The following is a 27,339-nucleotide window of genomic DNA, read 5'->3' as shown; positions in this document are numbered from 1 at the left end:
GAAGCGGTGAGAGCCTCTTGCTGCTCTGACAGGCTCCCAGCAGCAAACGCAATGGAAAATATGAGCCCTCTGCAGATCCTAATGCTTTCCAGACCCTCTCCCCGAATCCCTGCATCTCCTGCCTTGCCAGCAGCTCAGACCAGAGTGGGGCTGGTGGCAGGAGTGGCCAAGGGAGCTGTCATGGCACAATACTGTAACATGACTTTTCTTTTGATTTTCATAATTTTAGACTGCGCATTCCCAGTTTCCGCTTGCCACACTCACGGATTACCCCAATCTCCAACGTGGGCCTGCAGGTCTCCATCTCCAATGCCTTTGCTGAGCTAAATGGACTCTGCAGGTGGTTTTATGACCTGTTCAAAAAGGCTGATAAGTCCCTGTTGCAGAAGAATTTAGAGACCATGGTATGTGAGCAGTAGAACACAGGGCCCTGGGATTCCTGGTTGTCTTTAGTCCTCACTTGTAGGTAATGTCCTCAAAGGATCAAGTATAGGGATACAAATATAGCTGGAGCACACACCAGTGGCATGGGTTAATCCTCTTGGTAGCTCTTTTTTGGCCATGCCCTGGCTGCTCAGCACGGTTCATTCCTGCATGGGCCAGATGAGATTCCTTCCAAGGGTCTCCCCAGAACTGAACAGTGCTGAGGGGAAATTGTTGCAAGCAGATGCTTGTAGGTATAAACCCTGCTTGTGTCTTGAACACTTAATGTGTTGCCTGATGAATTGAGGCAGCCATCTGTAGCTATGATATTTTATTAAAAATCCTTTCCTAGGATTTTTCCCCTCCTGAGAAGCTGGGAGCCTCAGGAAAGAAATGTAAACAATAACTATCTGCTGCTGTGTAATGCAACAGGTGCATCTTCCATTGATCCATGTGGATTGTTTTCAATTGATGACCAATCACAGCCACCTGTGCTGAGGCTGTGAGCAGACACAGGATTTTGTTATGCATTCTATTCTATTCCTGCTCTTTGTAGCCTTCTGAACTTTTTTTTTTCCCTCTCTTCTTTTAGTATAGTTTTAATGTAGTATTTTAGTATAATATATAACATAATAAATCAACCATCTGAGAAAATAGAGTCAATCCTTGTGTCTCCACACACAGAGAGTTCACCTCAACAGTCATCTGTGCTCATTCACTTAAGCAGGCTTTGTCATGGAGCAGGGAGCATGGCTGTGACCCGGCTGCCCCTGCTCAGCTCTGTGGCCTTTCTGTCCCACAGGTGTGTGACAATGTGGCCAAGTCTGTGCACAATGAGCTCCAGACGTACATCCAGACGCTGCCAGGTACTTGGGGGCTGTAAGTGGGTTTAGAAGCAGCTCATCCAAGCTTTTCCCATCCATGAGGAACCTTTCACTTTGTATCTGCTTCCCATCTCGGAAAGCATTACCCAAGCTGGGAGCTGGGGAGCACCGTCTCAGCTGAGAGAAATCACTGTGTGTCCTGTCTGGCTGTGGCAATTCCTTCAGAATCTATACCCAAGGGATGGTGAGGACTTAGGTTACATTAAATGGGGATGATGGCCATTCCACCAGGTGAGTGAGAGGGAGCAGCTGGCCCCAGCTGGGGCCCATCGTGCTGCCCACAAGGCCCTGCTTACCCCAGCTAAACCTCCAAATCCAGTTCTCCCAGCTGTGCTGGAAGTTTACAAATGGGAGGGTGCTCTTCACTGAGATCCCAATGACCCAGAAGCAAACCAGAGCACATGTCCCAATCCATTCTCCCTTCAGGCATGTGGTGGGTGCTGGGCGCCTAATTAATGTTGTGATTTTGTGATTCCCGCGGCGGCACCGCCCAGCAGCGGGGCGGGCCCGGAATGGCGGCGGGGCGGAACGCGGCGCTGAGGGGCGGAGGCAGCGGCGGGGCCCCATTGTCGGCGCACGGCGGGGCCGGTCTGTCCCCAGCCGGTCGGTCCGTCCCCCAAGGCACTCCCCGGCCGCGGCCATGCTGCCTGGGGCCCGAGCGCTGCGGGCGGTGGGGCTGCTCCGCCCGCCCGGGGCCGCTCCCTGCACCGGGGCCGCCTCCCGCACCGGGGCCGCCCGCCGGGCGCGCTGGGGGCCGGGACAGCGGCCGGCGTGGCGCGGCTTCGCGCTGCCCGCGGGGCCCGACCTGCAGCACTTCCTGAGGGTAGCTGCGGCGGGGCAGCCGGGGCCGTCGCCAGAGCTGCCGCCTGAGCCGGGCTCTACCCCCGGGGCCCCAAAAGGTCTGTGGGTCTTCGGGGCCGGAGCTGTTGGGGTCAGCCGTACCCCACTGCTGTGGCCTCCCTGCTGGGTCAAGGCCGGTGCGGACAATGGTGCTTCACAGTCGGAGCAGAGTGGGGAAAATGGCTTGTTTGGTTGCTTTTGGGGCCCTGAGGGAGTTTTGACGCTAGAAGGAGTTTAGTTCTTGGCTGCCAAGTCGTGTGTGTTCTTCCACCACGGAGCTGGGCAGAGGGCAGGTTGCTCTGGCGCCTGCCCGGGTTTTTGCTGGGCTGTCAGTGTGGCTGTGGCAGCCCCTGTGGGGCTGTGGTGCCCTGCGGGGATGGTGTTCATTGCCCTGAGGGTTGTGTCTCGGTGAGGACACAGCTGCTGCTGCTCTGCAGTCACAGGCCAGCCCTGCCGTGTTGCAGAGCAAACAGCTTCCCAAAGCCTGCCTCCTGGTTTATCCTTTGTGGGCTGCAGGTGCAGGCAGCTTTTGTGCTGCTTCCCTGACGCCAGTGGTGGTGTTGAGGGCTTGTTCCCGCAGAGCAGGGGATAGGACGGGCTGTGGATGGGAGCTGAGCAGGCTCCTGTGTCACTCGGCCTTTGTTGCAGTGTACCTGGAGACCTACGGCTGCCAGATGAACGTCAGTGACACCGAGATCGTCTGGGCCATCCTGCAGAAGAATGGCTATGCCAGGACAAAGGAGCTGGCTGAGGTAAGGCAGCACCTTGGCAGCTCTCCTGGAGCACAGCCCTCACACCCTGGCTGTGCCTGCAAGTCCCAGCTTTTCTCTGGAGTGCAGCCCTGTGGGATGTTACGAGTTTTGCAGTCTGAGTTCTGTGAAGTGAAAGAAACTGCTTAACAAGTGTGCTAGAAAGCTGTGGGTTGTCTTTTTTCTTTAAACTACTGGGCTCCATCTCAGTTGGAGAGGGATTGGACACAGCAGGATCCTCCTGTCTCATCTTTGGGTTTACTTTTACCATTTAGTGAAGACTCTGCTTGTCTTCTGTTTCTTTCTTGCAACTCCTTTTGTTGAAACCTGCTGTGTACTTAGGTAGGTCTTTTTTCCCTGAGTTAAGTGAGTTTTATAGTCTGCCTCTTCAGGTTACCTGGGCAGGACATGAGAACTTATTGTTTGGTTTTTATAGATTCTTCTCTTTTTGTTGCTTTCGATTTAGGCAGATGTGGTTCTTCTTGTCACCTGTTCCGTGAGGTAAGGAGACATTTATCACTGGTTTGGGACACTTTTTAAGGAAAACCAAGGCAATAAAGGTGTTGCATGAGGAAGGGAGTGTGCAGGTGTGAAACTGGCTATTTAGTTGAGGGTAAGGCTGGCTGGTGCTATGATTTGCATTAATTGTGCTATGAATTGCTTCTCTGGGCAGTGAGAAGTTCTTTGATAGTGTAAGCTCTGTGTATATGCCATGGGCAGTGAGAGACCTGCACAATTAATGATTTTATTTTAAAATATTTTATCTTCTCTTGAAGCAACTCTCTAGTACAGTGTCTGTACTTAAAAAAATGTGAGAAATATGTTAGGGGCAACTTGATATAAAGGGAACTTTCCTTGTTTTTTCTGAATGCAGAAGACACCAAATGCTCATTGTCACTTGCAGGGTACCTTGTAATGTGGCCAAGACACTTTTTGGCCCCAAGAGCTTAGTCCCTAAAGTGTTTCTGCAGTGGAGATGCTCTCAGGCAAGCAAAGTGATAGCACATAAGACAGAGCCAAGACATAATCCCCACACCACAAGCGGCACTCTCAGGTGCCATTAGATTCCCTGCCTTTAGCTGAATTCTCCTCACGGAGCTCTGGGGCCGCTTAGGCTGGGGCTCTGTGCAAGAGCAGCAGCTGGAATACCCCGTTGTGCTGGCTCCCCAGGGAGAAGGCAGAGCAGGCCATCTGGAACCGTCTGCAGCACCTCAAGGCGCTGAAGGCCCGGCGGCCGCAGGCTCGTGCTCCGCTCCGCGTCGGGATCCTGGGTACGGCCGGGCTGCATCGCCTGAGCCCCACTGGCAGCAGCCGCCTTGGCCTGGGGTGAAAGCAGCTGCAAGGGCTGCGGGGGAGTAACGAGGGCAGGCACTGCCTGATGGCACCCTTCTCCTGTGCTGGCAGGATGCATGGCTGAGAGGCTTAAAGAGAAGATTCTGCACAGGGAGAAGCTGGTCGATGTCGTGGCAGGCCCTGATGCCTACCGTGACCTTCCTCGGCTGCTGGCAGTGGCAGAGTCTGGCCAGCAAGCTGCCAATGTCCTGTTGTCCCTAGATGAGACCTATGCTGACATTCTGCCTGTCCAGACTAGTGCAGGTGGCACGACAGCATTGGTGTGAGTACCTTTTCCCTGTGCTTGTTTCTGTGGTTCTGGTTTGGAAATCTGTAGAGTAGATGTGTCAGTGACAGCAGCTGCCCAGGAGATGCAGTGCCTGGCTGCACTGAGTCTCCCAGAGTGTGTGTGTGTTTTTGCTGTTGCTTTGCTGTGTGACTGAGCCCTGGGGAGCGTGCCCTGAGCTCTGGCTGTTGTAGACCTCTCTCCCTCTCCTTTGGGAATGCTGACTTGCAGCCTGATGCTGCATTGAGTGATTTCTGTGCCACTGTCCCTACCTGAAGTCTATGCCTCTCTCATCCCTTGCCTTGTGGGGTGCCCTGCTCCAGGTTCTGCTATTCTTTCTTCTAATCCTCCACACTAATATTATAACTTCTGATTGTTCAGTTTTGGTGATAAATTGTCAGACATGAAATCAGACTCTTCTTGGTGTGGCCATAGCATATGGAAGGACAGTATCACTCTGCAGGAGTGGGATGTAGAAGAATCTTTGATCACTGCCAGGCTGCAGTGGCAGTCTGTGCCTTATTAGGTCTTTCCAGTTTTCTTGGAAATATGCAGGAAAAATCAGGAGGCGTTAGCTCAGGGCAAGCTGAATCCAGTGTGGATGGTCTGTGTGTGGAACTGGCTGCAGGCAGCAGTGCTGGGCTCGTCTGGGCAGGATGCAGCGTGGATGGTTGTGGAGGAGGGGGGTGTGACATGTGCTTTACCTCTTGGCAGGTCCATCATGCGGGGCTGTGACAACATGTGCAGTTACTGCATCGTGCCCTTCACCCGAGGCCGGGAAAGGAGCCGCCCCATCGCCTCCATCCTGCAGGAAGTGAAGATGCTCTCGGATCAGGTGAGGCAGAGCCTCCTCCCACCTGTCCCAAGCCATGAGAGGAAGGGTGGTTCCTGGTAACAGTGTTTTCAGTGGTACTTGTAACCAGTGTCACTGCCTTTATCTGCAGAGATGAGCTTATGGTGGAGGTCCACCAGTGACTTTTGGATTCCTCTTGTAATACTCCATGACAGACAGGCATGGGAGGGCTTCTGTTGGAAACTCCTTGGAGTAAAACTGTGGTTGCCCTTGCAGCTCAGCCATCCTGCCCAGGTTATATTTCTTCCTCTGTTTATTTTGTAGGGAGTGAAAGAAGTGACCCTCTTGGGTCAGAATGTCAACAGCTTTCGAGACCTGTCTGAGGTGCAGTTTCAGTCAGTGGCTGCCCCAGGCCTCAGCCGTGGCTTTAGCACAGTCTACAAAGCCAAACCGGGAGGTTTGCGCTTCTCACACCTGCTGGACCAGGTCTCTAGGATTGATCCAGAAATGAGGATCCGTTTCACCTCCCCACACCCCAAGGATTTTCCTGATGAGGCAAGTGTAAAATAAGCACCTTGGCCTCTGCTTGCAGCTAGCAAGGCAGCTCTGAAATTGAGGTATGGGGTGTGCTGCCTTCCCAAACAAAGAGAATGTGGGTTCCCGAACTGGGAACAGCAGCTCCTGGGAGTTGGATGCTGGGTCTAAAGCTGGCAGGTTTGTAGTTTGCTGGCTTTTAACCAGGGAAGACTCTTCCCTTGGCACCCAGGTACAGTTAAGCTGTCTGAGACATCTCCTGATCACTTACCACAGGTCCTGCAGCTCATCCAGGAGCGACACAACATCTGCAAACAGCTGCACCTCCCAGCCCAGAGTGGGAGCACACGAGTCCTGGAGGCCATGCGGCGAGGGTGAGTCACCCCATGAGGAGCTTTGTGTCCTGCCCTTTGATTTGCCTACTGGTTTCTCCTCACTGATGTTGTGGGTTTCCAGTTAGCAAATCCATGTGCTGTTCATTGCAGATACACAAGAGAAGCGTATTTAGAGCTCGTGCACCACGTGCGTGACTCTATTCCAGGTGCGTGTTCCTTTGGCTTGGTCTGAACTCGGCATTGCTGCATCTCACTGTCCTTTCCCGAGTGCAGCATTCCTGTCTTCCATGAGGGAAGTGTACAGCTGTGTGTCTATTACAGGAGTGAGCCTGAGCAGTGATTTCATTGCTGGGTTCTGTGGAGAGACGGAGGAGGATCACCTGCAGACTGTGTCCTTGCTGCGGGAAGTCCGCTACAATGTTGGCTTCCTGTTTGCCTACAGCATGAGACAGGTGAGTGCAGGCCCTGGTGGAGAAGGCTGTTATTTCTTACTGTGTCCCCTAAAATCCTCAGTGCTGTTTCTCACAATAACACATTTTTTAAAAAGCTGATGAAAATCATACCCAAAGACTTGGTATACTTGTAGATGTTGTTTGTCTGAGGCAACATTTGTAGGGTATGTGGTTCTGCAAGGGCTGTTATTGTGCCTGGGAGGCTTCCAGCTTCTCTGTAGGAGTGTCAGGGTTGGTAACTGCTTGGTGACCCGGCTCTGCAGATGCTCCAGGGTCATTGCAGGGAAGTAATTGTGTCAGCAGAGGCTGCAAATACATTATTTACTGATGAGGAATGTGCTGATGGAGCTGGGCTGGAGGCCAGCTATGAGGGTCTGTCAGTCAAGTCTGGGGGGAAATAGTGAATTTTTGAGAAGGTATTTTCATGAGAAGAGTGGGTAGTGGGTAAGTCTCCATTAGAATGCTCTCCACAGTGTATGATACTGTTGGGGAAAAGGACAGAAGGTTGGGAAGTGTAAAGAAGCAAAGGGATTTGGATCACCATTGAGTTCACAGATTAGAAGTAGTTGAATCTGTTGCCTGTCTATGGACAGACAGGCACATCCCACACAGGAGCTACAAACTGTTTCACAGCCACTGATACTCAATGCCTAAAAGGTGGAGAAGAAAGATGTGAGGAGCACGAGGGCGTGGCTGGCACTGGAGAATAGTTCCTTTGTGGTACAAACTGAAATGCTGTTGGAATGTGGGAAGCTGTTGCTGGAAGAGCAGTGGAGCTGGCTGGGGTCAGGCTGGGTGCTGAGGGCTGCGCTGGCTCTGTGTGTGCAGAAGACGCGGGCGCATCACCGGCTGCAGGACGATGTCCCCACAGATGTGAAGAAGCGGCGGCTGGAGCAGCTCATTGCCACCTTCAGGGAGGAGGCTGCAAGGGCCAACGCAGCACTGGTGGGACAGGCCCAGCTGGTGCTGGTGGAAGGGGTGAGTGAGCCTGGAATGGAATTGTCCTCCTCCTTTCTTGGTGGGTCTGAGGCTGTGCACAGCAGTCACCACTTCTGCCTTCCCTTCTCACTTTCCCCTTGTAATCCCAGGACTCCCAAGACCGTTTCTTCACATATAAGCAGACAGCTTGACTTTCCCAGAGCACTGAGCTGAGGACAGGGAATGGGATCAGTTAGGCATGCATCTCTGGCCAAGCACAGAATTTGTGCTTTGGTGTGTGAGTGTCACCCAGCAGCTCTGGACACAGTGCTGTGTTCCAGGGCTTGGTTAATGTGGGTTTAATACCATCAATAGTGCTCAATTAATTCCTGAGGCAATAAAGCCCAGCAGTGAATCAGAGCAATTGCCATGCAGGTAATGTTCCCTGTCTTCTTTCCAGCCCAGCAAACGCTCTGCCTCGGAGCTGTGTGGGAGGAACGACGGCAACATCAAGGTGATCTTCCCCGACGCCGAGCTGGAGCATGCTGCTGAGCACGGGGCTCCAGGCAGAGCCCAGCCTGGGGACTATGTGATGGTGAAGGTGACCTACCTGCAGTGCTCATTTCCTTGCACAGTGCTGTTCTCTAGGGCAGCTGCTGCCAGAAGAGCCTAAAATTAGAATGAATCCTCTCCAGCCTTTCTGTGCCTGAGGGCGTGTGCTGTTTCTTTCAGGTAACCTCTGCCAGCTCGCAGACCCTGCGGGGAGTTCCGCTCTGCCGGACCTCCCTGTCCCGTGCTGCTGCTTCTCACTGAGGGATCCCTGCTGCCCCTGGATGGAAGCAGCACATGTTCTCCATGAAGAAACAAGGAAGTGTGGTCAGGTGGAGAGATACGGTAGAACCAGGGAGATATATATGTGTATTGAAATTTATTTATGAAGTAATAAAATACATATATATTTCTGCTTTGGTGTCAAGTTACCCTTAATAGGTGTGTGCAGGTTCAAAGGGGTAGAAGCTGTGTGTGAACTTGCAAAATCCAAGTACTGTATTTTACTGTATTTTGACTTGCCCTGAGGCTTGTCCCACCCTCAGGATGCTGCAGGTCTGTCCTCTGACTGTGATCACGTCCTCTGGCACAGCCCAGCCTGAGATTGATGTGCAGAACAGCTCCTTCCTACGAGCTCAGCTGAATTTAGGAGCTGCAAAACCTGGTAGTACATACAAAACACAGCCCCAGTAGCTACTGGAGAATGGCAGGAGTACTGTCAAAGGGTAGAAAGAACTGAAATAACAGAAGATTAGTTAATTATTTCCAAATATTGGCAAAATGCTTGGAAAGGGGATGCAAGAACCCACACCACACTTCTGTGCTGGAATGTGGCACTGGAGTGTGGAATGAAAAATGGTGTTTAACGTGCACCAGTGAATCTGTTATGTCTGGGGCTGAAGGAATGCAGCCTTGCCCTGGTACTGGGGAGGATTGGGTCTTGTCTGGAGAAAATTTCCTTGTTTCCAGGCCTGGGGAATGCATGGGAAGAGATGGCTGCTAGTTGAGGGTCATCTCTGGCCTCTTAAAATGTGGGGTGCAGTTTTGTAATCCACATATCTGTGGGTGTCCTTCCCTTTGCTTACTAAGAGAAATGGTTGTATTGATTTAAATGGCCAGTAAGTTCTTCAAGTGCATCTGACAGTTGCTTGTTTTCATCAGCCTGCAGCTGACCCTGGCTGCGCAGTGTCACATTCCAGCCTGCTCTGTGAAATTCAAACAAGGACCTGTGACCTGCACTTGTGAGTAAACTGAGATGTGAGAAAGGATCAGCCCTTTTCATACAGATAATCATGTCATTAAAATAAATCCTTGTAAAAGGCTCAAGCCAGTGACCAGTTTTGAAGGAGCAGCTGGTAGCAGGGCAGTCACAACATGAATTTGCAGAATTTTAAAATAAACGTGAAAGGGTTTTGCTCGAAAGCTGCCTCTTCTGCTCAACTCTTTCTGGGCTATAATTGTTTCTCTTTGAAAACAGCATGGTTCACTGAATATTCATTAGGCTTCAAGAAACAAATACATTTTGCTTATTATCAGAGCCGAGTCCCTTCTCCTAGAAGAGAATTTGCACAGTCAGCACAGTCTGTGTGGGCTCTGCGGGGCTGACAGGCACACAGGGCTGATCTGCCCTCCTGCTTCCACATGGGAATGTTTATGTGGCCCAAATTCACAAACCAGGGCCTGAACCTCTGCTGCTCAGTGAGGGTGAGCCTATGGTCCAGGGGGGTTTCAGGGAGAGGCAGCAGTTTGGGATGAAACCCCAAAGGAAGCAGCAGCATGTGTAAGCAACAGCCCTCAGAGGTGACGGGCACTGAGGCCAGCGTGCTTGGCTCATCAAGTCCACTGAGCAGTGGCCAAATTTAAGTGCCCTATGGCAAATCTTTCAGCTCATAATTCCCAGGCATTTTGGGACTAGGGCCCAAGCCAGCACTCTGGAAAAAGGGGTGACTCCCACCTTTCCCTGTTCATTTTGACCTCCCCAGGAGCATCTATTCCAAGTGAGAAATGCAGACCACAGTGTGCCCTCCCCCCCTCCAGCCTGCTTTGAGGCCAGCTGTGGCCGTTTTACAATCATTATTTTAAGAGCGGGAGACTAATGAGGAGGAGAGCTGGGTTTTACATTTTGATGAGGAGGTGATAATGCTCACTGCACGGGCTCCCTGGGGAGCCATAGCACTCACCATTTGCTTCGCCTCCTTAGTTTTTATAGGCCTCGGGAATGAAGACCGAGGTTTTAAGGCAGCAAAGCATCCATTAGGAAGTGCTTACGGTGACCTTGGAGGCTGAGTCAGTCCTTTGGCACTGCGTGGAAGAAGGAATGTGTTGTTTTTCTTGAGGCCTGGAGGTGGGATGCAGGTTCTGTGTCACTTGTCAGGTTTGCTGCCTAAATCCAGCTGTTAGGAAAGCTGGACTCCTACCTCGTTTGTGTTCTTGCACGTTTCTGTTCCCACCCGGAGCAGGGACGAGAGCCCTGAACCCTGCCGGACCTCCCATCTCCCTGATGTACACCTGTGCCTTCTGCAGGTCCAAGTTGTGCCCTTACAGTCAGTCCTGCCCCAGTTACACCCATGGGCAAACACCTAAGGAGGCTTTTGGCAGATCAGGTTTCCCAGTACAGACCTGAAGTGCTGGGATGACATTTACTTTCCAACAGCAGCCGTGCCCTGAGGGTGTCTCCTGACACCTGAATTTCGTAAATCACAGCCTGCACTTTCCTTTCTGCTGGCAGGGTGTGGGTGGGGCTGGACATCACCAGCACGCACAAATAGCTTCACCTGGCAGAAAGGTTGCTGTCAGGGAGAACAAGAGCCCGTTTGTTCCCCTGGCCCCCATCAGAGAACAAACTTGTTTGTCCTCAGGTCTTGGCTGTGCTCAGGGAGTGGAGGGACAGACAGCAGTAGGTGCTCACAGCCCCTGCTCAGCTCTGGCTTTTGTTGGCCTAAGGACAGCCTCAAAATTGATTCCCATCACTGCCTACACTCACCTGCCCAAATTTGCTCCCTTCTCCAAGACTTTTGAAGCAGCTTGGGCAGAGCAGTCAGGCTTTTCCCAGTGCCAGAGCTGGCCGTGGTGTATCACATCCTCCTCCAGAACCCCTTGAGCTCTGCAGTCTGTGTTCCCTCTGCACGTCATGGTGCTGGTGGAGGGAAGGATGGACGTTTTCCCTGATGGAAGCCTGTAAGCACAGTTTGCTTTAGGTCAGCTGGAGCCTGGCTCTGCTGGGGGATGGCAGGTGACAAGGCATTGCCTCTGAGAGATGCCAGCTGGAGCCTGCCAGGCTGTGCCAGGGGAAATGCCTTCCTCCTCTTTTCTCATGGCTTTTCACTTCAGCAGACAGGCTCCATGTGCCTGCCAGCCATTCCCCCAGGCCTTCTCCTTCTCCCTGCTCTGGGACTGCTGTGGGCTGGGGATGCAGGGAGTTTTCCTTCAGCAGTTTTTCATCACCGTTTCTGAAGCCAGCTCTTTGCACAGAGCTTTGGGATTTAATGCAACATAAAGAGCTTTCCAAACTGTTTTCCACTTCTAAAACCAGTTCAACTGTTCACTCCTTTCTGAAACTGGCAGTGGTTGGGTTCTGGCAGGGCAGGTACAGCTGCTCCTGCAGGCTCCTCTGCAGCCGATGGTGAACTCTGTGCTGTGCTGGAAATGCAATGAGCTCTCCATTGCCGTTGCTTGCTGCACCCCCAAACCAGCCCCAAGCTGCTCTGCAGCCCCCCCAGGTTGGCATTGTCTGTCCCCAGCCTCCCTCCATGTCCCTGTGCCTCCCCGGAGCGCTGCTGGGCTGTGACCTGCATGGCAATGACAGGTGGTGAGTGGCAGCTCCGAGCTGTGGGGTTTGTGAATTCAGAGGGTATCTCACAGTCTGTCACAGGCACTGCTGCTCTCTGGGGCCCAGCAGTCCTGTGGCTTTCCCTCCTCCCTTGTGAGCAATTTATTTCCTTTACTGACAGACAACTATTGACTTCTCATTCTCCTGAAGATGAGATGTCTTGTCTCATCAGGTTTAAATTAGTTTTATCTTTAGCCTTTCCTATTAATAAGCTCTCATCGTGGTGTCATTACTTGATATCTATTTTCTGATGTTTTTCATTAATGGCTCTATATCTTCCAGATATTTTTTCAAGTATTTTTTTCCCTGCTGCTGAGTTATTTAACAGTCAGACACGGATCAGAGACATGAAAATGGTGTGATGCTGGTCAGAGACAGCGAGGAATGGCCCAGCACTCCTTGCTGTGCAGGGCAGGGCACTGGGACTGTGATGGGGTGGCAGTGGGGCTCCACTGGGCTGTCAGGGATGGTCATGCATTCCCTCCCTGTCTCTCTGCATCCCTCTGATCCCAGCCTGAGCTCTGACACGCCTGGGGCTCTCAGGAGCAGGAGTCAATAGAGTAATTAAAATGCCTCCTGTGAGGCGAAGGTGCTGCAATTCCTTTGGACAGCTGTATCTGTGAAAAACAGAGGACTGCTTTCTGTGCTTTGTGTGCCTGGCAGGGGCTCTTCCCCTTCAGCAGAGCTGCCACTAGGAAATGTGAAAGGGAATTATTTCACATTATTTCAAGGGGGCCCTGCCCAGGGTCCCTCTTCCTGCTGGGCCCAAGCCACCTTCCCCAGCAGCCAGTCTGGGGCAGCTGCCACTGCCACCAGGAATGTGGAGCTGGAAGTACTGCCAGCCTGGGGACAGGCAGGGTGGCCAGCCTGAGGATAGGGAGGGCTGTCAGCACAAGGACAAGGCAGGGCTTTCTGATTATGTCTCCAAGGGTGTCAAAAGCAAAGTCCATCAGTGTTGAAAACACCCAAATCTCAACCTCGCTGCCCTACATTTACTTCTTGCATTAAGGAGGAGGAGAAAGGTGTCTTAATTCCTGGAGAGCAAACCCAGGGATGACAACTGCCTGATGCACAGTGGCATGGCTAATGGAGCTGTCAGGGACACTGCTGGGGGTGTGTTTGCCCCTTACAGAGTGAGGCCATTGTGGGATCCCTCGCCCGTCCTGGCTGTGACTCCCATGTAGGAATTACAGAGTGGCTGCAGGATGGGCAATTTGCAGCAGTGCCTCCAGCAAGGGTTTGAGAGTGATTAATATTCAGCACACTGCTGTGAAAATGAACAGCCAGAAAAGATTGTCCTCCTCCCCTTCCTGCATCCATCAGGACAGTGAGGGGAACAGAAATGAGATTCACTTTTGGTCAGGCTGATTATGGGGTTTTGAGCCTAAACAAGGTGCTCCCTTCTCTTTGGGTTATTTAGTGTCTTTTAATCTGTTCCTTCTTTTTTTTTTTTTTTTTTTTTTTTTTTTAATGTGGTCTTTCTGTAATTTAACTACAGGAAGTTTAAAAAATGAATAGTAGGAGGCTTTGTTTGAAGCTATTAGAACCAAACAGGAGGCAGTTCCACAACCAGCTTTCCATTAAAAATGGAAAACATTCTGACATTTCATTAAAGGGGAAGATTCTTCTGCAAAGAAGAATCTTCTTATCAAAGAAGAAGATTCTTCTTATCCAAACTCCATTTTGAAAATCCCTTACAGTGTTGGTGGCAAAGCTTTCCCTATCCCATGCTCAGCAGCCAGCACAGCAGCGGCAATGCTGACAGTACCCCTGGGATGCTCTGCACAGCAGACAGGTGTCACTGGGTGCAGAAACCTGGGAGAGGCTCAGACCACACTCCACAAGGCAACCCAGTAGGGTGAGAGGAACCTCAGGAGAAACTCCATCAGTGCCCTTGCAGCCAGATCTGGCAAAGATCTGAGCTGTTCCAGGGTCACCTGTCCTGGCACACTGGGGCTGGGTGGTGCCAGCAGCAGGGACATCCCCCATGGCATTGTTGTTACTCATATTGGTGGGTCAGAGCAGTGCAGGTGCTGCTGCTGTCCCCACAGGGCTCACAGTGGCCGGTGGCTGCCCACCTTTGCCTCTCTGGCAGCAGAGGTGGGACCCAGCCTGGTGGCACTGTGTCACTTGGAGAGGTTTGGGGTTTGGCATTTTGGCTCTAGGGTTACTGAGGAAATATTTACACCTATTTTTGCAATCATTCACAGCAAGTGAGCCTAGAAGGGGGCTTGGCACGTTCCTTTATCCTCCTCCTCCTGTTTCCTTAGGAACTGGAAACTGAAGGTGCCCAATGAGGCGTTACGGATTCAATAGCTTGGGCCAAACACTGCCACCCATCCTGTCCTCGTGTGACAGAGCTCTGCCACTGTCATCAAAGGGCACCCAGCATCTGCCCTTCATCTTCACACTCTGAGCACACACAGATCATCAGCACCAAGATCCATTCCCTGAGCCCCCCGGTGTGGGTGTGACTGCAGCCAGAGCGAGGTGCTCTGGGTGCAGCCCAGACGTGCCCAGTGCCCACATCTCATTAGCATTGTTACCTCTGCCATTCATTGGCAGGGCACGGTGGCATTGGATGCTTGGGGTACTGCTCACTCACAATAGTGAGGCAAAGGGACTGAAGGAGCAGCAGGAGAGGCTGGGCTGTGGTCCTGTGGCACTGGTGACACATCAGCCACCCCATTACCTTGGGAAAAGGGCAGTGAGAACCTCCAAGGTTTTCAAGGGAGCATTTTGCTACCCAGAAGATGTGAGCAGGATCCCTGGCCCTGGCAGCGTGGTACCAGGAGGATGCTGGCTGCAAACTCTCAGCTAACAGCACCAGAACTCCCCTGTGCCTGTTGGATGGGGCTCTGGGGCCCTAGGCAGGAGCAGAGAGACCCACGCTGGACAGAGGCAGAGAAGGGTGTGGGTGCTGCCCACCAGGAATGCCCAGAAGAGCCAATGTGGAAATGGCTGGTGGCACATGGTACTGTGCCAGTGGATCTGGAGGCTGCAGGGCTTGGGCATCTGTCCCTGGCCCCTCTCACCATGCAGCCATTCAGCTCCAGGGCTGTGGCACAGCCAGCACTGGCATGGGGTTTTAATGCCAATGCAGCCAGGAGCAAGCTCCTGTGCCCAAGAGCTTGCTGGATACTGCCACTGCTCTCCCTGGGGTCCTGGGGGTCCCAGCCCAGCCTAGGGGGGAGCTGTCTCCCTGGGGCCCCAGGGATGTGTTTGTCCATGTCAAACAGCCCCCAGCTCACTGGCAACAGGCAGGACCAGGAATACACACTAAAAGAACCAGCAGCTCAGGGACAGGGGCAGAATAAATCTGCATAAATACAAATGAGGGGAATATTTATTTGCCACATTGACCATGTTTCTGTAGCTACTTTAAACTGTAAGAGTGGGGGTCCAGCAGCCTGGGCAGGGTTTGGGCTTCACTCAGGCCTGGCTCTGGGGCTGCAGCCCCTGTGGTTCCCCACCTTTCCAGCAGACTCACCTATTCAATATTCCTCACATGTGAGTTACTCCTGTAGCTGATGGGAGAGATAAATAACAAAACCCTTGCAAATGCAAAAATCCTTTGGCAGTTTGGAAAGGAACCAAGTCACGTGCTGAATGCAGATGAAGAAAAATCATTTTTATTGTAAGGAGTAACAGAAGGGTGTGAATCTGCCTCAAATCCACCTCACCCACAATGCAGCACGTCCAAATCCACTTGGAGATTACAAGGCAGGATAGCATTCACTCTGATCAGTTCAAAGCGTTGCTGTTTGGGAACAAATAGGCTGAGTGTGCGCCTGGATTAGGCTGGGGGCTTTTTTGCCTCTTTTTAACAGTATGAAATCACTGGAAACAGCAAAAATCCCTTTTGAAATAGTAAGCCAATCAAGAAGCAGAAGGAGAGCAAAGACAAAGTGTTTACAGCTCACTGAATTCATCCCTTTTCTCTCTTCCCTTCTCAGAAGGATTTGGGCAGTTGGTGCAGTCTCCTGAAATTCCTGAGGGAACCAAAGCCCTGCCTGACGGTCTGCATCCAGCACCTGGAATGTCCCCTCTGTGCTGAGCTATTCCTGGCCTAAACCCCAGCCCAAGTGAAGCTGGGAGGGGCGTGAGGGAAAACCAGGGGATCCAGGTCATCCCTGCATCAGTGAGCGCCAGAACAAGTGGTTTGTGGCCATGACAGGAGGGACACCAGGAGGAACACAGAGGGGCTCCTGCCTCCAGTCACAGTGTCATCAACATGGCTGATCACTGATGTAGCTAATTATCAGTGTGGCTAATTATCGACATATCGCTATTGGCACAGATTATCATTGGCACAGATAACTCTAGGCTGGACAGAGACACCAAAATCTGAGAAGGCTGAAATGTAGAATAGAAGAAAGACTTTTCTTGGTTGGGTTTCTCCATTTTCATGTCTATTCTCCACCTACTGAGTTGTTTTCCTCCCTTCCCTCCTGCTCCTCCTTGAGAATCACCTGCAGGGGGACCTGGAGGGATACCAGAGTGGAGCTTTTTAGGCAGCCCCGTGCTACCCCTGTCACCTCCCACTACCAGGCAGCAGGGTCCGGACTCTTCTCGCCCAGCCCAGGTTCTGGCACAATTGGCAGCAGAGCTCTGAGCCAGGCCCAGCCAGCCAGTCCTCCTTACCCCAGGGCTCTGTCAGTCCTGCAGCTATGGATTGATCCTGGGATTGACACCTGCAGCTGGGGGAGACACAGCCAGGTCAGTGCACGCCCTTCTCCAGGTGCCCAAAGCCTGACAGTCCCTGGTGTCCCCCAGCACGGGAACAGGCTCAGCAGTGCCTGAAGTACCAGTGGCCTGAGAGGCCCCAGCTTTATGGGCTGAGATGATTTAGTGCCCTCAGGAATACGGCTCTGGGGAAGCTGGGAAGACTTCCAACTCTTCCTTCCCTTCCCTATATATTAACTTTCCATGCATATGAAGCTGAAAGCTCTTCCAATCACCTCTGCAAATATTAATTAATCCTTGCAGCATCCTGAGGACCATTATTCACTCTTATTAAGCAAATATTATTAAATCCTTTTATAAGAGGTGAAGTGACTTTTCCAGGGCTGTGCAGGGCACAAGTAGGAGTGCACAGACTTTCTCTTGCTACTGTATTCCAGACCTGCCACTGCACAGGGGCAAAGCTGCTCACATCTGAGCTGGGGGCCGTCTCTGAGGACCAGGGACCCCCAACCACCCCCAGCACTGCTGAGAGGTACAAGTGCTCTGTGGGACTGTTCAGAGATGCACTGCCCCTGGCAGCTCTGGCTGCACCCCAGAGCCACAAGGACCCTCCCCACTCTAGGCCACTCCCCAGGACTGTGTCCCCCATTTCAGCTGCCCTGTTCTGGCTCACAGAGACCAGTGGGGATCCCACGGCAGCACTGGGGCTGGACTTACTCTGAAGGAGCCAGTCGATGAAGGTGCTTGGGAAAGGGGAATTCTGCAAAGAACAAGGGGGTGTTAGAGCATGGGAATGTGGAGGGAGGGCAGCAGTGTGGGGGCATGGGATGGAGAACAGGATGGGACATGGCTCTACCTGCAGATCCAGCTCCACGTAGTGCTCAGATGTCACTGGCAGTTTGGAGAGGGCAGAGTAGATTTTCCCCAGAAGCCCCAAGGAGATGACGCCTGGGGAGAGGGAGAGGCCATCAGGGCTGGGCACAGCTGTGTGTGGGTCACTGAGCCTGCTGGAGCCCTGTGCCCACCTGGCAGAGGCTGGGAGAGCACTGTCCTGCCCAGCAAGGGAAGTGACTTTTCCAGGGCTGTGCAGGGCACAAGTAGGAGTGCACAGACTTTCTCTTGCTACTGTATTCCAGACCTGCCACTGCACAGGGGCAAAGCTGCTCACATCTGAGCTGGGGGCCGTCTCTGAGGACCAGGGACCCCAACCACCCCCAGCACTGCTGTGCCCTGAGAGGTACAAGTGCTCTGTGGGACTGTTCAGAGATGCACTGCCCCTGGCAGCTCTGGCTGCACCCCAGAGCCACAAGGACCCTCCCCACTCTAGGCCACTCCCCAGGACTGTGTCCCCCATTTCAGCTGCCCTGTTCTGGCTCACAGACACCAGTGGGGATCCCACAGCAGCACTGGGGCTGGACTTACTCTGAAGGAGCCAGTCGATGAAGGTGCTTGGGAAAGGGGAATTCTGCAAAGAACAAGGGGGTGTTAGAGCATGGGAATGTGGAGGGAGGGCAGCAGTGTGGGGGCATGGGATGGAGAACAGGATGGGACATGGCTCTACCTGCAGATCCAGCTCCACGTAGTGCTCAGATGTCACTGGCAGTTTGGAGAGGGCAGAGTAGATTTTCCCCAGAAGCCCCAAGGAGATGACGCCTGGGGAGAGGGAGAGGCCATCAGGGCTGGGCACAGCTGTGTGTGGGTCACTGAGCCTGCTGGAGCCCTGTGCCCACCTGGCAGAGGCTGGCAGAGCACTGTCCTGCCCAGCCTGCCAGGAAAAACTCCTTGTCCTCCCTATGGATCACAAACTCCCTGGGGTTCAAATGTTCCCACGAAAGCTGCTACCCTGGAGCTCACAGGTGCAGATCCCATCACAAGGGAAATGTTGGGGGCAACAGATCTGCTTTCAGTGAAGCAGCAATTGTGTGTGAGGTTTGACATGGACAGAGCTGGGGAGGGGAAACCCTCTGGCTCTGTGGGGCTGCACCTGGCAGTCCTGGCACAGCCAACTCTTGGCAGCAGCTTGGGTCTAGCCCTGGTTAGAAAAACACCTGTAAGAAGAGCAGGACTGTGGTGTCTGGCAGTGGTGGTGAGCCAGGACTGTGCCACCCCCATGCAGAGAGCCCTGCTTGCACAGCTCCAGCTCTCCTGAGGACACCTGCTGCCCGTGGAGGTGGCCAGACACACAAACACCAAGGGTCATTCTAAAACTTAATGTAGGAAAGAAGATGTAATGACTTACGGTTGAGGAATTGCAGGTTAATGTTGATGATGCTGACCCACATGTTCACTACTGGGCAGAGCTGCAATGGCAACAAGCAGCACAGTCTTAGTGAGAACACAGTGGGTGCAGCAGCACGTTCCCCAGTACCACTTGGGTTTCACAGATTTAAATCAGGATGGGACACACATCCTGATTTCATCCTAGCTCATAGTTATTCCATGGAAAAAGAGCTGTATGATTTGTTCAGCCCCCTTCTCAAAATGGCACAGGTTCTACTGAACAAGGTAAAAAAGGCCACTTTGCTCTAAACTGGGCTGTTGCTTCTTTTCACCCCCACAGGGAGCAGCTGAGTAAAAATTACCTGATAATATCACATGTTGAAATTGAAATTACTCCTAGCAAATAAATTCTGACTGTAAAGAAGATCAAGCAATTTTGTGTAACTCACTTATGGGCTGCAGGCATGTATCTCTGCATGCACAAATACATACTCTGTATGTATGTGTGTGTATATATATATATATATTTAGATATATAATATATATTGTCCCTGCCAAGGGCAGGGGGATTGGAACTAACTAACCTTTGAGGTCCTTTCCAATCCAAACTGTTCTGTGATTGTGTGTGTGTGTGTAAATCTACCAGGCAGTTCTGGCAGGAGCACTGACTGCAGCTGAAATTCAGCTTCACAGCAAAGAATATTCAGACACTCACCAGTGCAGGGACAAGGGACTTAAGAGACTTGTTCAGCAAGCTGCTCACCAGATTTGTGAGGAGACTGGGGAGGGAAAAGACAGACAAAAGCTACCAGGGAAGTTGTCAAAACCCAGGACTTGACATCAAGAAAGAACTAAGCTCCTCTGTAGAGGAGCCCCCTCCTCTTCTCTGATAAGAGATGCTGCAAGCCCAGAGCTCCCCCAGGCTTCAGCAGGAATTACAGATGCTCAGGACTTTGTTATCTGAATCCCAAAATCTGCTTGTTGTGCTGTCAATCCGTACCCAGATTTGAGACTGAAGTTCTGCCCCCCTGACCCCCACGCTCACCCTTTCCGCAGGCTGACACTGAAGCCACCAAGGAGGTTGCTGCAATCCTTAAGCACCAACTTGAGGTCACCAGGGGAGTCCTGGGTCAGGGCAATGTGTGATGTGATGTTTGCTTCTACTGAGGATCCACTCAGAAACTGAAAAATCCTGGAAAAGAGGGAGTGGCGTGGAAGGTTATGGAGGAAGCCAAAGCAGCACTGGAGACTGGTGCCTGTGGTTGAGCTGCAAGCACAGCCTCGGCTGGGACAGTGCTTCAGGTCTGGGGCTGCCCTCAGGCTCCTTGTCCTGTAGCAGATCACAGAACCATAGAATTGTTCAGGCTGGAATTTCCCCCTAAGATCAAGAAGCCCAATTATCAACCCAGCAGCACAGCCATGTTCACTAAACCATGACCTCAACAGCCATATCCAGAAGTTTTTTGAACACTTCCATGGATGGTGAGCGTCTGTGGAGTGAGGACAGCTGGAAATGGTTCTAACGGGAGTCAGCAGCACAGCTTTCCTCACCTGCCTGTTGCTCAGTGTTTGGGGATGTTTGTCCAGCACCCAGGAGTGTCCCACCCTCCCCAGCACCCTCAGGTCCCCATGGCCTCACTCTCTAGCCTCACTCACCCTGGAAAGCGGAGCACCAGCTTCGAGTACAGGTTCAGCACAAGCTCAGAACCACGAAAGACCTTCCATGACACTCGGGCGTTCTCGAGGTTCAGCACCTTCAGCCTGGGGGTTGACACCAAGGCAAACCCACCCTGAGATGGCAGGATCAGCAGGAGCAGATCCTACAGTCCCACCTCTTCCTGCTCATCATTTGACCTGTGGATATTCCCAGGTAAAAGCGAAGGAGGGGAAGGACCAATTCCCACTCTGCAAACAGCCAATCTTAAAGCATGGTCAGGTTTCTCAAGGCTGTGTCCTCCTGAGTCTCAGCCATCTCCATGGGTGGAGATTGCCCCACCTTCTCTGTGGCCCATGGCAGTGTCACACCACTCCCACAGGTAATTTTCCCATTCCTGGTTGGAATTTCCCCTGTCTCAGATTCTCATGTGAGCTGTGAGCCCAGGACTCGTGGTTTGTATGAGAGGGAGGGTCTGATCCCCTGGATATCATGGGCCACCCTGCAGGGAGCCCCACCACGGGGCTTCTGACTCACCAGGCGTAGCGTGTCATCTTCTGGGGGGCTCCGCCACCCAACAGTCCTCCTGCTGCACCCAGCAGTCCTCCTGCTTCACCCAGAAGACCATCAAGTCCAAGCAGACTTCCATTGCCTAGGAGACCTCCTTTTCCAAGCAGCCCTGTGCCAAGCAGACCTGCCTCTCCAAGAAGGCTGTTATTGCCAAGGAGGCCATTGCCAAGGAGACCATTGTTGAGGAGACCATTGCCAAGTCCTTCCCCACCAAGGAGGCCTGTTGCAAGGCCTTTCCCACCAAGGATTCCTGTGCCAAGTCCTTCTCCACCAAGGATTCCTGTGCCAAGTCCTTCTCCACCAAGGATTCCTGTGCCAAGTCCTTCTCCACCAAGGATTCCTGTGCCGAGCAGCCCACTGCTGCCAGGCTGTCCTCCTGCAACAGCCAGGACTTCCTTACTCTCCTGTCCTCTACCACCCACAAACCCTCCTCTCCCAAACCCTCCCTGTGCCAGGTTTTCTCACCTAGGAGGCCTGTGCCAAGGACTGCAGCTGCGCTGGGTTCATTTCCTGCACCAAGGGGACTTCCTTTGCCCAGGAGGCCAGTGCCAAGCAGCCCTCCTTCACCAAGAGCATCTGTGCCAGGCAACCCACTTTTTCCACCAATGAGACCAGTGCCAAGCAGGCCTGCACCAAGAGAGTCCCAGTTACTGACTGGATTTCCACTCTTGGGAGGATTTCATTGACAGGGAAGGTTGGTTTGGCCACCTCAGGGTGCCCTGCTGGTGAGCTCTCCCAGGGAGCCCTGAGCATCCTTGAACAAAGCTGGGTTCCTCATGGAGACGGGCCTGCCAGGAGGCAGCTCCCTGATGAGCAGAGGGATGTGCCATGAGCTCGAAATGGCACAGAACTCTGCAGTGACTCTCCCCTGGAAACACAGAAAATATCTGAACTCACCACCGCTGGGTTGTGCTGGGTTCAGCAGGTTGAGGAGGCCCTGGGAGGAGGGCAGGAGGCCCCCAAGAAAGATGAGACACCAGAAGGGTGGCATGTCCTGGCACAGCACCTGTGTGAAGACCCACATCAGCCCAAGCACCAGTTTCACATGGGTATTGACAGCCTGGGCACTGGTGCAGCTCTCCATCCTTCATGTGCATTGCTCTGGGCTGGTGGGGAGCTTCCTCCTGGACATACAGCCTCCAGACACCATGCCACTCATCCCAGGAGGTCAGCCCAGACCTGCAGCCCCCTTTTCCCACTTCAGGTTGCCAGGGAGCAGCTGAAGCCCAGTGCCACACTGCTCCAGAGCCATCGATGGCTCCATGCCTGACTGTGCTCCCCCCCTGCAGAGCTGGGTGCCTGACACTGCAGGGAAGTGAAAATGCCATTTTAAGACAGGAAGAGGGATGGAGATGAGGCAGGAGGACCTTGTACTGAGAGAGACAGATGGCTTCCAACCACTCTGAAATGGCCCTGAAAGAGGAACACTCGCAGGTGCACAGCCAAATAAAAAATGACGAGTGTCACAGTCGTGTCCTTCTGCCTGCTGTGAAGAGCACCCTGTGTTATTAAAGCTCAAAGCATGGCCAGAATCAGACTCACTTTCCCGTGGGCAGGTTGTTTGTTTTTCTCATCTTGCTCCACTCAAGCTGTGAAAAGAGTCTCTTTTCCCTGTGTTTGATCTACCCCCAGCCAAAAGAAAGTACCTTCAAGGACCTTCCGTTCCTGCCCGAGCTGGGCTTCTCAGGGTGACAGCTCAGGCTGGGGAGTGTTTGTTTATGCATGGAAAGGTGTTTGCAAAGAAATGAGAAAATGGTCTCTTTGCAGCACTGCCAGGGGTCCCAGCTCTAGGAGCATTTTCCTGGACAGCCCGTGTCCTGAACAGACACCTCAGCTTGTCCCTTCTGAGAAAAACAATGTACAGGGTGCAGATTGCAGAGGTTCAGCACTGAGAAATAACATTATTTAGGTCAGACTGAACAACTCCTTTATCTCTTCCAGATACCTTAAAAAAATCCCTCTATGACAGTTCTCAGCACAATTAAATTAGACTTTAATTCACTCGACTGTCTTTTACATTTTCCCTTTGATCAGCACGTAATGATGCACAGCTCCTGTAGCTGTGATTATTGAACAGGGGAGAAGGAGAGAGACTCGAGCAGCTTCTATTGAAAATCGTGTCAAATAAAATCAGTGGGATTTGTTGGAGGGGCTCTGAAAGACGTGTGCAGCATTGCAAAAGGGTACCAGAATGGATGTCAGGGCTCTTAGAAGAGCTCTTAGAGAATACGTGACCATGCAGGCACCTATCTCTGCAGTTATTAACAATATCTACCAGGGTGCTGCTCCTCGGTCATGCACGTTTCAGTGAGCCAAGCGTCTTGCACATGCAAAAGGCACGTCTGGCTTTGCAGATAAACACTTATTTTACACCAGCTGAGATGAGGTCTGGAGAGCTGAAAATTGCTCTGAATTCTGGTCACCAAGATCATGAAAAAACTCCCAGTCCTTTCTGCCAGCTTAGTCATTATCACAAACTTAACAACAACAGGAATAAACGTGGAATTTAACAAGCAAGAGCTCTGCTAGCTTTAAAAATTAATTTTCATAAATGATTAAATGCTGCTACAGAAATCAAAGGAAAGCATCATTAAAATTCCTGCTTTTCAAGCTGAGTTTTTCTGTGCTGTAGGTCGCCTGATGGAGCTGGCACGGTGGCCAAGGTCCTTCAGTGCCACTTACCTGGACCCTTTGATGTCGAGGTGGAGCTGCCCATGGTCACGGCTGCTGGCAGCTGCTTTTATAACCCGAGCTGCAGGAATGAGGAAAGCCAAGGGAAGGATGGAGCAGGGACAGTTCCCTTTTGCTGGCTGTGAAGTGTGACCCCTGCACCAGCCTGCCCCTGAACACCACACGTTGTTTGGCCAGCAGCTCACTCCTCACCCTGGCCGTGGTGCCCACCCGCTCTGGGGAGTGTCCCAGGGCTGGTTCAGCACAGCTCTGCACCATCATATGCAGCAGAATGAGTCCAAGGAGAGTGAGAGGTGAGCAATTACCTCCCAATGAGTTAATTACATACAGAAACCTCACAAATTGCAAAACAAACGAAAGAGAGTGTGGGTTTGTGGTGCAGCATCTGCTCTGAGAAAAGTGCCTGTGCCCTACAGGCAAGCAGAAGCTGGCTGTGAGTCCAAGAAAGAGCTCCACAGTTTAAAGGAGGCTTGAGAGACACCAGATAAAAGAAAACATGGAAATAAATAGAGGGGAAAGGAAAAGGAACATCAAAGATGTCAGAAAAACCTGATTCTGATGTTCCAGGTGTGTTTCAGGGTGGATCTGGGCTGGACAAGCAGTGATGCTGCAGCTGTCCCAGCTACTCCCTCTCACCCCAGGAGCAATGGGTGGCTTTAGAGCCTTAAATTAGCAAAAGCTTCATGTGGTTCATGTAGAGTTCATGGGCATTGCTGGGTGATTTTCCCCCCAGGTCCCTAAGTGCACCCAGGACAAAGGCCCAGTAACGTCCAGGGCAGGTGAGGGTGTGATGGGTGCCAACATGATCAAGATACCCCACAGCTTAGGGCCCAGGCCCTGAGGAGTCTGACATGTTTGGGTCTGACACAGCATTTTCTGGCAGAGCTCTGCACCCCCTGAGCTGGGGGTGACAAAGGGGACTGAGCTGGGGGTGACAAAGGGGACTGCAGCCCTCCCACCTGAGGTCTGCCCTGAGCCCAGGGGTTTCACCAGAGCTGGCCACCCCCAGAGGCTCGAGCACCTGCTGTGGCTGCAGAGAAGGCTGGACTTTATTGAACCTGAGCACAAGAATGCAAAGTACACCCACACCCTTCCGAGCACCCACAAAAGAGCTCGAAACACAATGTTCCATGGAAAACACACGTGTCCTCCTTCTGCTCAAGAATGCAGGCAGGATGCAACATTTACAAGGATAACTCCAAGCTGCTGTTGTGCCATGTTGGGTGTAGAGAGACACACAGGATCCTCAGGAAAGGGAAATCAATTTTCAGCAGCTTAGGGAGGGGAACCCCCTCTCCCAGCACACCTGTGGGACACAAACCAGCCCAGCACAGTGCCACAGGAGGGGGGGTCACTGCTGAACTTATTCCCAGGTCTCAGCCCCAAACTCCATCCCCTCTATGTGCAGCTCCTGTCTCCTCAAGGTGTTCTGTGGTCAAACAAAGAGGTCAGGGCTGGGGTGGCTCCTCCAGCCTCTGACCAGGCTGCAGACCAGCGAAACTGCGTTTCCCATCTGTGGGGAATCTGCCCTGTGGTGAGGGGAAACTATGGAAGGAATTTCTGCATGGGTTGTTCCTTCATACACGTTATTCAGAAGGCAGAGGGACATCACCTGGGTGGATCACCATCACCTCTGCTGCAGCTGTGAGCTGGATCACACCTGTATTTGTCCTTAAGGTCACCACTGGTGCTGGGGGGACTGCAATTTCCATCAGCAAGTCATGTGGCTCAGGGTATGCCTTGAGAATCTGGCAACACCCAAAAATGAAAAGTTTCTGCTGGTGGGAGCACAAACCAGGAGCTGCAGAGCAGGTTGCCCACTGATGCAGCAATTGCACAGTGCTGCTCCCCAGGACAGGTCTGACCCTGAATTCCTGCAGCCCAGCACAGCTGTATCTCAGCTGAAGAAGTTCATCAGGAGGCCCAGAGGGAGGAGCTGGTGTCCACTGCGGGTGGCAGGGGTGGCGTGGGGGCCCGTGGGGTCTGGGGACAGTCTCTGGTTTTCCCCGTGGACAGTCCACCAGGCCTCCAGCCACACGCCCAGTGACAGTCTGGGCACAGGGGAAGGAAACACAGGTCCAAAGGTTTGCAATATTTGCCTTTACGGTCAGCTTGACGTTCCCTCGCTGCGGAATGGCTGCACGCACGGCCTCACCAGGCAGGGCCCGTGACACTTCCTTCTCCAAAAGTTTGTGAAACCTAAACCCTGCTGTGCTCTCCCATGACAGAGGTGAGCACAAGGCACGAAGCCAGGACCTCTGCCAGCTTCCACAGCCCCCTGCCCAGCTGCACATGGCTGAAGGAGACCTTGATGAAGCTAAGGGAAATATCCCAAGCCCTGTGCACAGATGGAAGGAGAAGATGCAGGAATCACATTCAAGTCCACCTCGAGAACTGGCCAGTTACCAGGGGAAGGCTGGGAATGGTGTACTGGATCCTGCCCAGCAAATCCAGGGACACCAGTGCTGGGGGAAGAGGAAGGGATCAGCAGCTCCTTGCTGGACTCAGCTGCAAATCCCCCTCCCCTACATGAAGTTCCTTTTCATCCAGAAGAGCCTGGCTTTCAAGTGGGCTCTGGGCAGGGAGCTCCTGCAGACCCCTGCTCCTGGCAGATCTGGGGCAGGGTGGAGCAGGGGAGGGAAAGGTGTCCCAGTCCTCCCTCAGCTGGAGTGGGTGACACACGGCACAAGGCAGGACAAGGCGAGGGACCCACCGTGTGCTCACAGTTCAGGAGTCCCAGCTGGTCACTGATAAGTCCCAGGGCAATGCTGAGCACTGGGAAGAGCTGCAAGAGTTGGGGAAGGTCAGTGAGAACCCACGTTCAGAGCCAGGGAAGGACACACAGCCCTGCTTGGCTCTGCCAGGCTCTCCCTGGGCATGGGAGCACTGGGCACCTGGAATGGTAGCCCTGCTCTGGGTCTGACCCTCTCTTTCCTCAAAAAGGGAGGAGACCCAGGAGCCCAAGGGGGATGGCTAGAAACACCCTGGGGCGTTCAGGAGGAGGAGGGATTCCATGAGACCATAGCCCAGTCCAGGACATCATTAGGAGATCTCGGCATCTGGGCAGACCTCGCATTGGGAAGGAAGGAGAAGCTTCTCCCAAGCTGGTGGAGCCATGGAATGTGTGTGCCACTGATCCCAAGGTACTGGGTGCATGCAGCAGCCCTGGGACAGTGGCTCTGCTCCTGCTCCAGGCGCCAGTGATGCCGCTGGGATCTGCACCACATCTTTTCAGACTCACTGCTCCTTCCTGGAACGTTTTATTTTTCTGACTTACCAGATTAGGAAGAAGTCTGTTCAGGACACTTGCCAATAAATTATCCACAATTGGGAGCAGGCTGTGGAAAAATAAAGGAGCACCATGAAAACAACCTGCTGCAAAGTAAATGGGTCTTGTTAAACAATTCCCTGTGAATAGCGTGGAGCACAGACCTCCCGGAGCAAGGCAATTGCAGCAGCAGAGTGAATCGTTTCTGCTTGGATTTTGCATGAGATAACTGTAATTTGCATCCCAAAATAGCCGATGGGAAATTTATTGCTGCCTTTTATCTGCTAGTGTATAGTCTCCTCAAACGAGCAGAGAAAATCTCAGGC

General features: G+C 52.6%; 2 protein-coding genes and 1 long non-coding RNA gene across 3 annotated transcripts; 1 reads left to right on the top strand and 2 right to left on the bottom strand.

Annotated features, from left to right (window-relative positions):
* The first annotated feature begins 1,903 nt into the window (after positions 1–1,903).
* On the top strand, positions 1,904–8,510 carry CDK5RAP1 (CDK5 regulatory subunit associated protein 1). Its single transcript, XM_041396211.1, has 13 exons — positions 1,904–2,206; positions 2,796–2,899; positions 3,363–3,397; positions 4,067–4,167; positions 4,301–4,511; positions 5,229–5,349; positions 5,632–5,862; positions 6,118–6,215; positions 6,327–6,382; positions 6,498–6,628; positions 7,457–7,606; positions 8,007–8,147; positions 8,279–8,510. Exons 1-13 carry the CDS (start codon positions 1,948–1,950, stop codon positions 8,357–8,359), a joined length of 1,719 nt encoding a protein of 572 aa, XP_041252145.1. The 5' UTR covers positions 1,904–1,947; the 3' UTR covers positions 8,360–8,510.
* Positions 8,511–15,546: 7,036 nt separating this feature from the next.
* On the bottom strand, positions 15,547–17,556 carry LOC121331614. The gene is made up of 4 exons (XR_005952041.1): positions 17,467–17,556; positions 17,328–17,370; positions 16,569–16,624; positions 15,547–15,684 (listed from the first exon to the last, which is right to left on the bottom strand). It is a non-coding gene; the product is annotated as an uncharacterized LOC121331614 (long non-coding RNA).
* Positions 17,557–17,965: 409 nt separating this feature from the next.
* Positions 17,966–23,761, bottom strand: LOC121331563 (BPI fold-containing family B member 4-like). Its single transcript, XM_041396111.1, has 11 exons — positions 23,737–23,761; positions 21,952–22,060; positions 21,520–21,681; positions 21,022–21,430; positions 20,487–20,591; positions 19,876–20,022; positions 19,546–19,609; positions 18,850–18,910; positions 18,172–18,263; positions 18,033–18,075; positions 17,966–17,979 (listed from the first exon to the last, which is right to left on the bottom strand). Exons 2-11 carry the CDS (start codon positions 22,043–22,045, stop codon positions 17,966–17,968), a joined length of 1,191 nt encoding a protein of 396 aa, XP_041252045.1. The 5' UTR covers positions 22,046–22,060; positions 23,737–23,761.
* Positions 23,762–27,339: the final 3,578 nt, after the last annotated feature.

The sequence above is a fragment of the Onychostruthus taczanowskii genome, unplaced genomic scaffold (genome assembly GCF_017590055.1).
Source record: "Onychostruthus taczanowskii isolate IOZ18803 unplaced genomic scaffold, ASM1759005v1 scaffold126, whole genome shotgun sequence".
NCBI lineage: Eukaryota > Metazoa > Chordata > Aves > Passeriformes > Passeridae > Onychostruthus > Onychostruthus taczanowskii.
This window is presented reverse-complemented; position numbering and strand designations above follow the sequence as displayed.

What these genes read in the sequence shown, in the direction of transcription:
- CDK5RAP1 (XM_041396211.1), top strand. Translation starts at nt 1,948, where the DNA reads ATGCTGCCTGGGGCCCGAGCGCTGCGGGCGGTGGGGCTGCTCCGCCCG. An exon ending in TGAAGATGCTCTCGGATCAG is followed by an intron (nt 5,350 to 5,631) that starts GTGAGGCAGAGC and finishes TTTATTTTGTAG; the next exon opens with GGAGTGAAAGAAGTGACCCT. An exon ending in CCAAGGATTTTCCTGATGAG is followed by an intron (nt 5,863 to 6,117) that starts GCAAGTGTAAAA and finishes CACTTACCACAG; the next exon opens with GTCCTGCAGCTCATCCAGGA.
- LOC121331563 (XM_041396111.1), bottom strand. Translation starts at nt 22,045, where the DNA reads ATGCCACCCTTCTGGTGTCTCATCTTTCTTGGGGGCCTCCTGCCCTCC. An exon ending in TAACCTGCAATTCCTCAACC is followed by an intron (nt 18,264 to 18,849) that starts GTAAGTCATTAC and finishes CCCTCTCCCCAG; the next exon opens with GCGTCATCTCCTTGGGGCTT. An exon ending in ACGTGGAGCTGGATCTGCAG is followed by an intron (nt 18,076 to 18,171) that starts GTAGAGCCATGT and finishes TGTTCTTTGCAG; the next exon opens with AATTCCCCTTTCCCAAGCAC.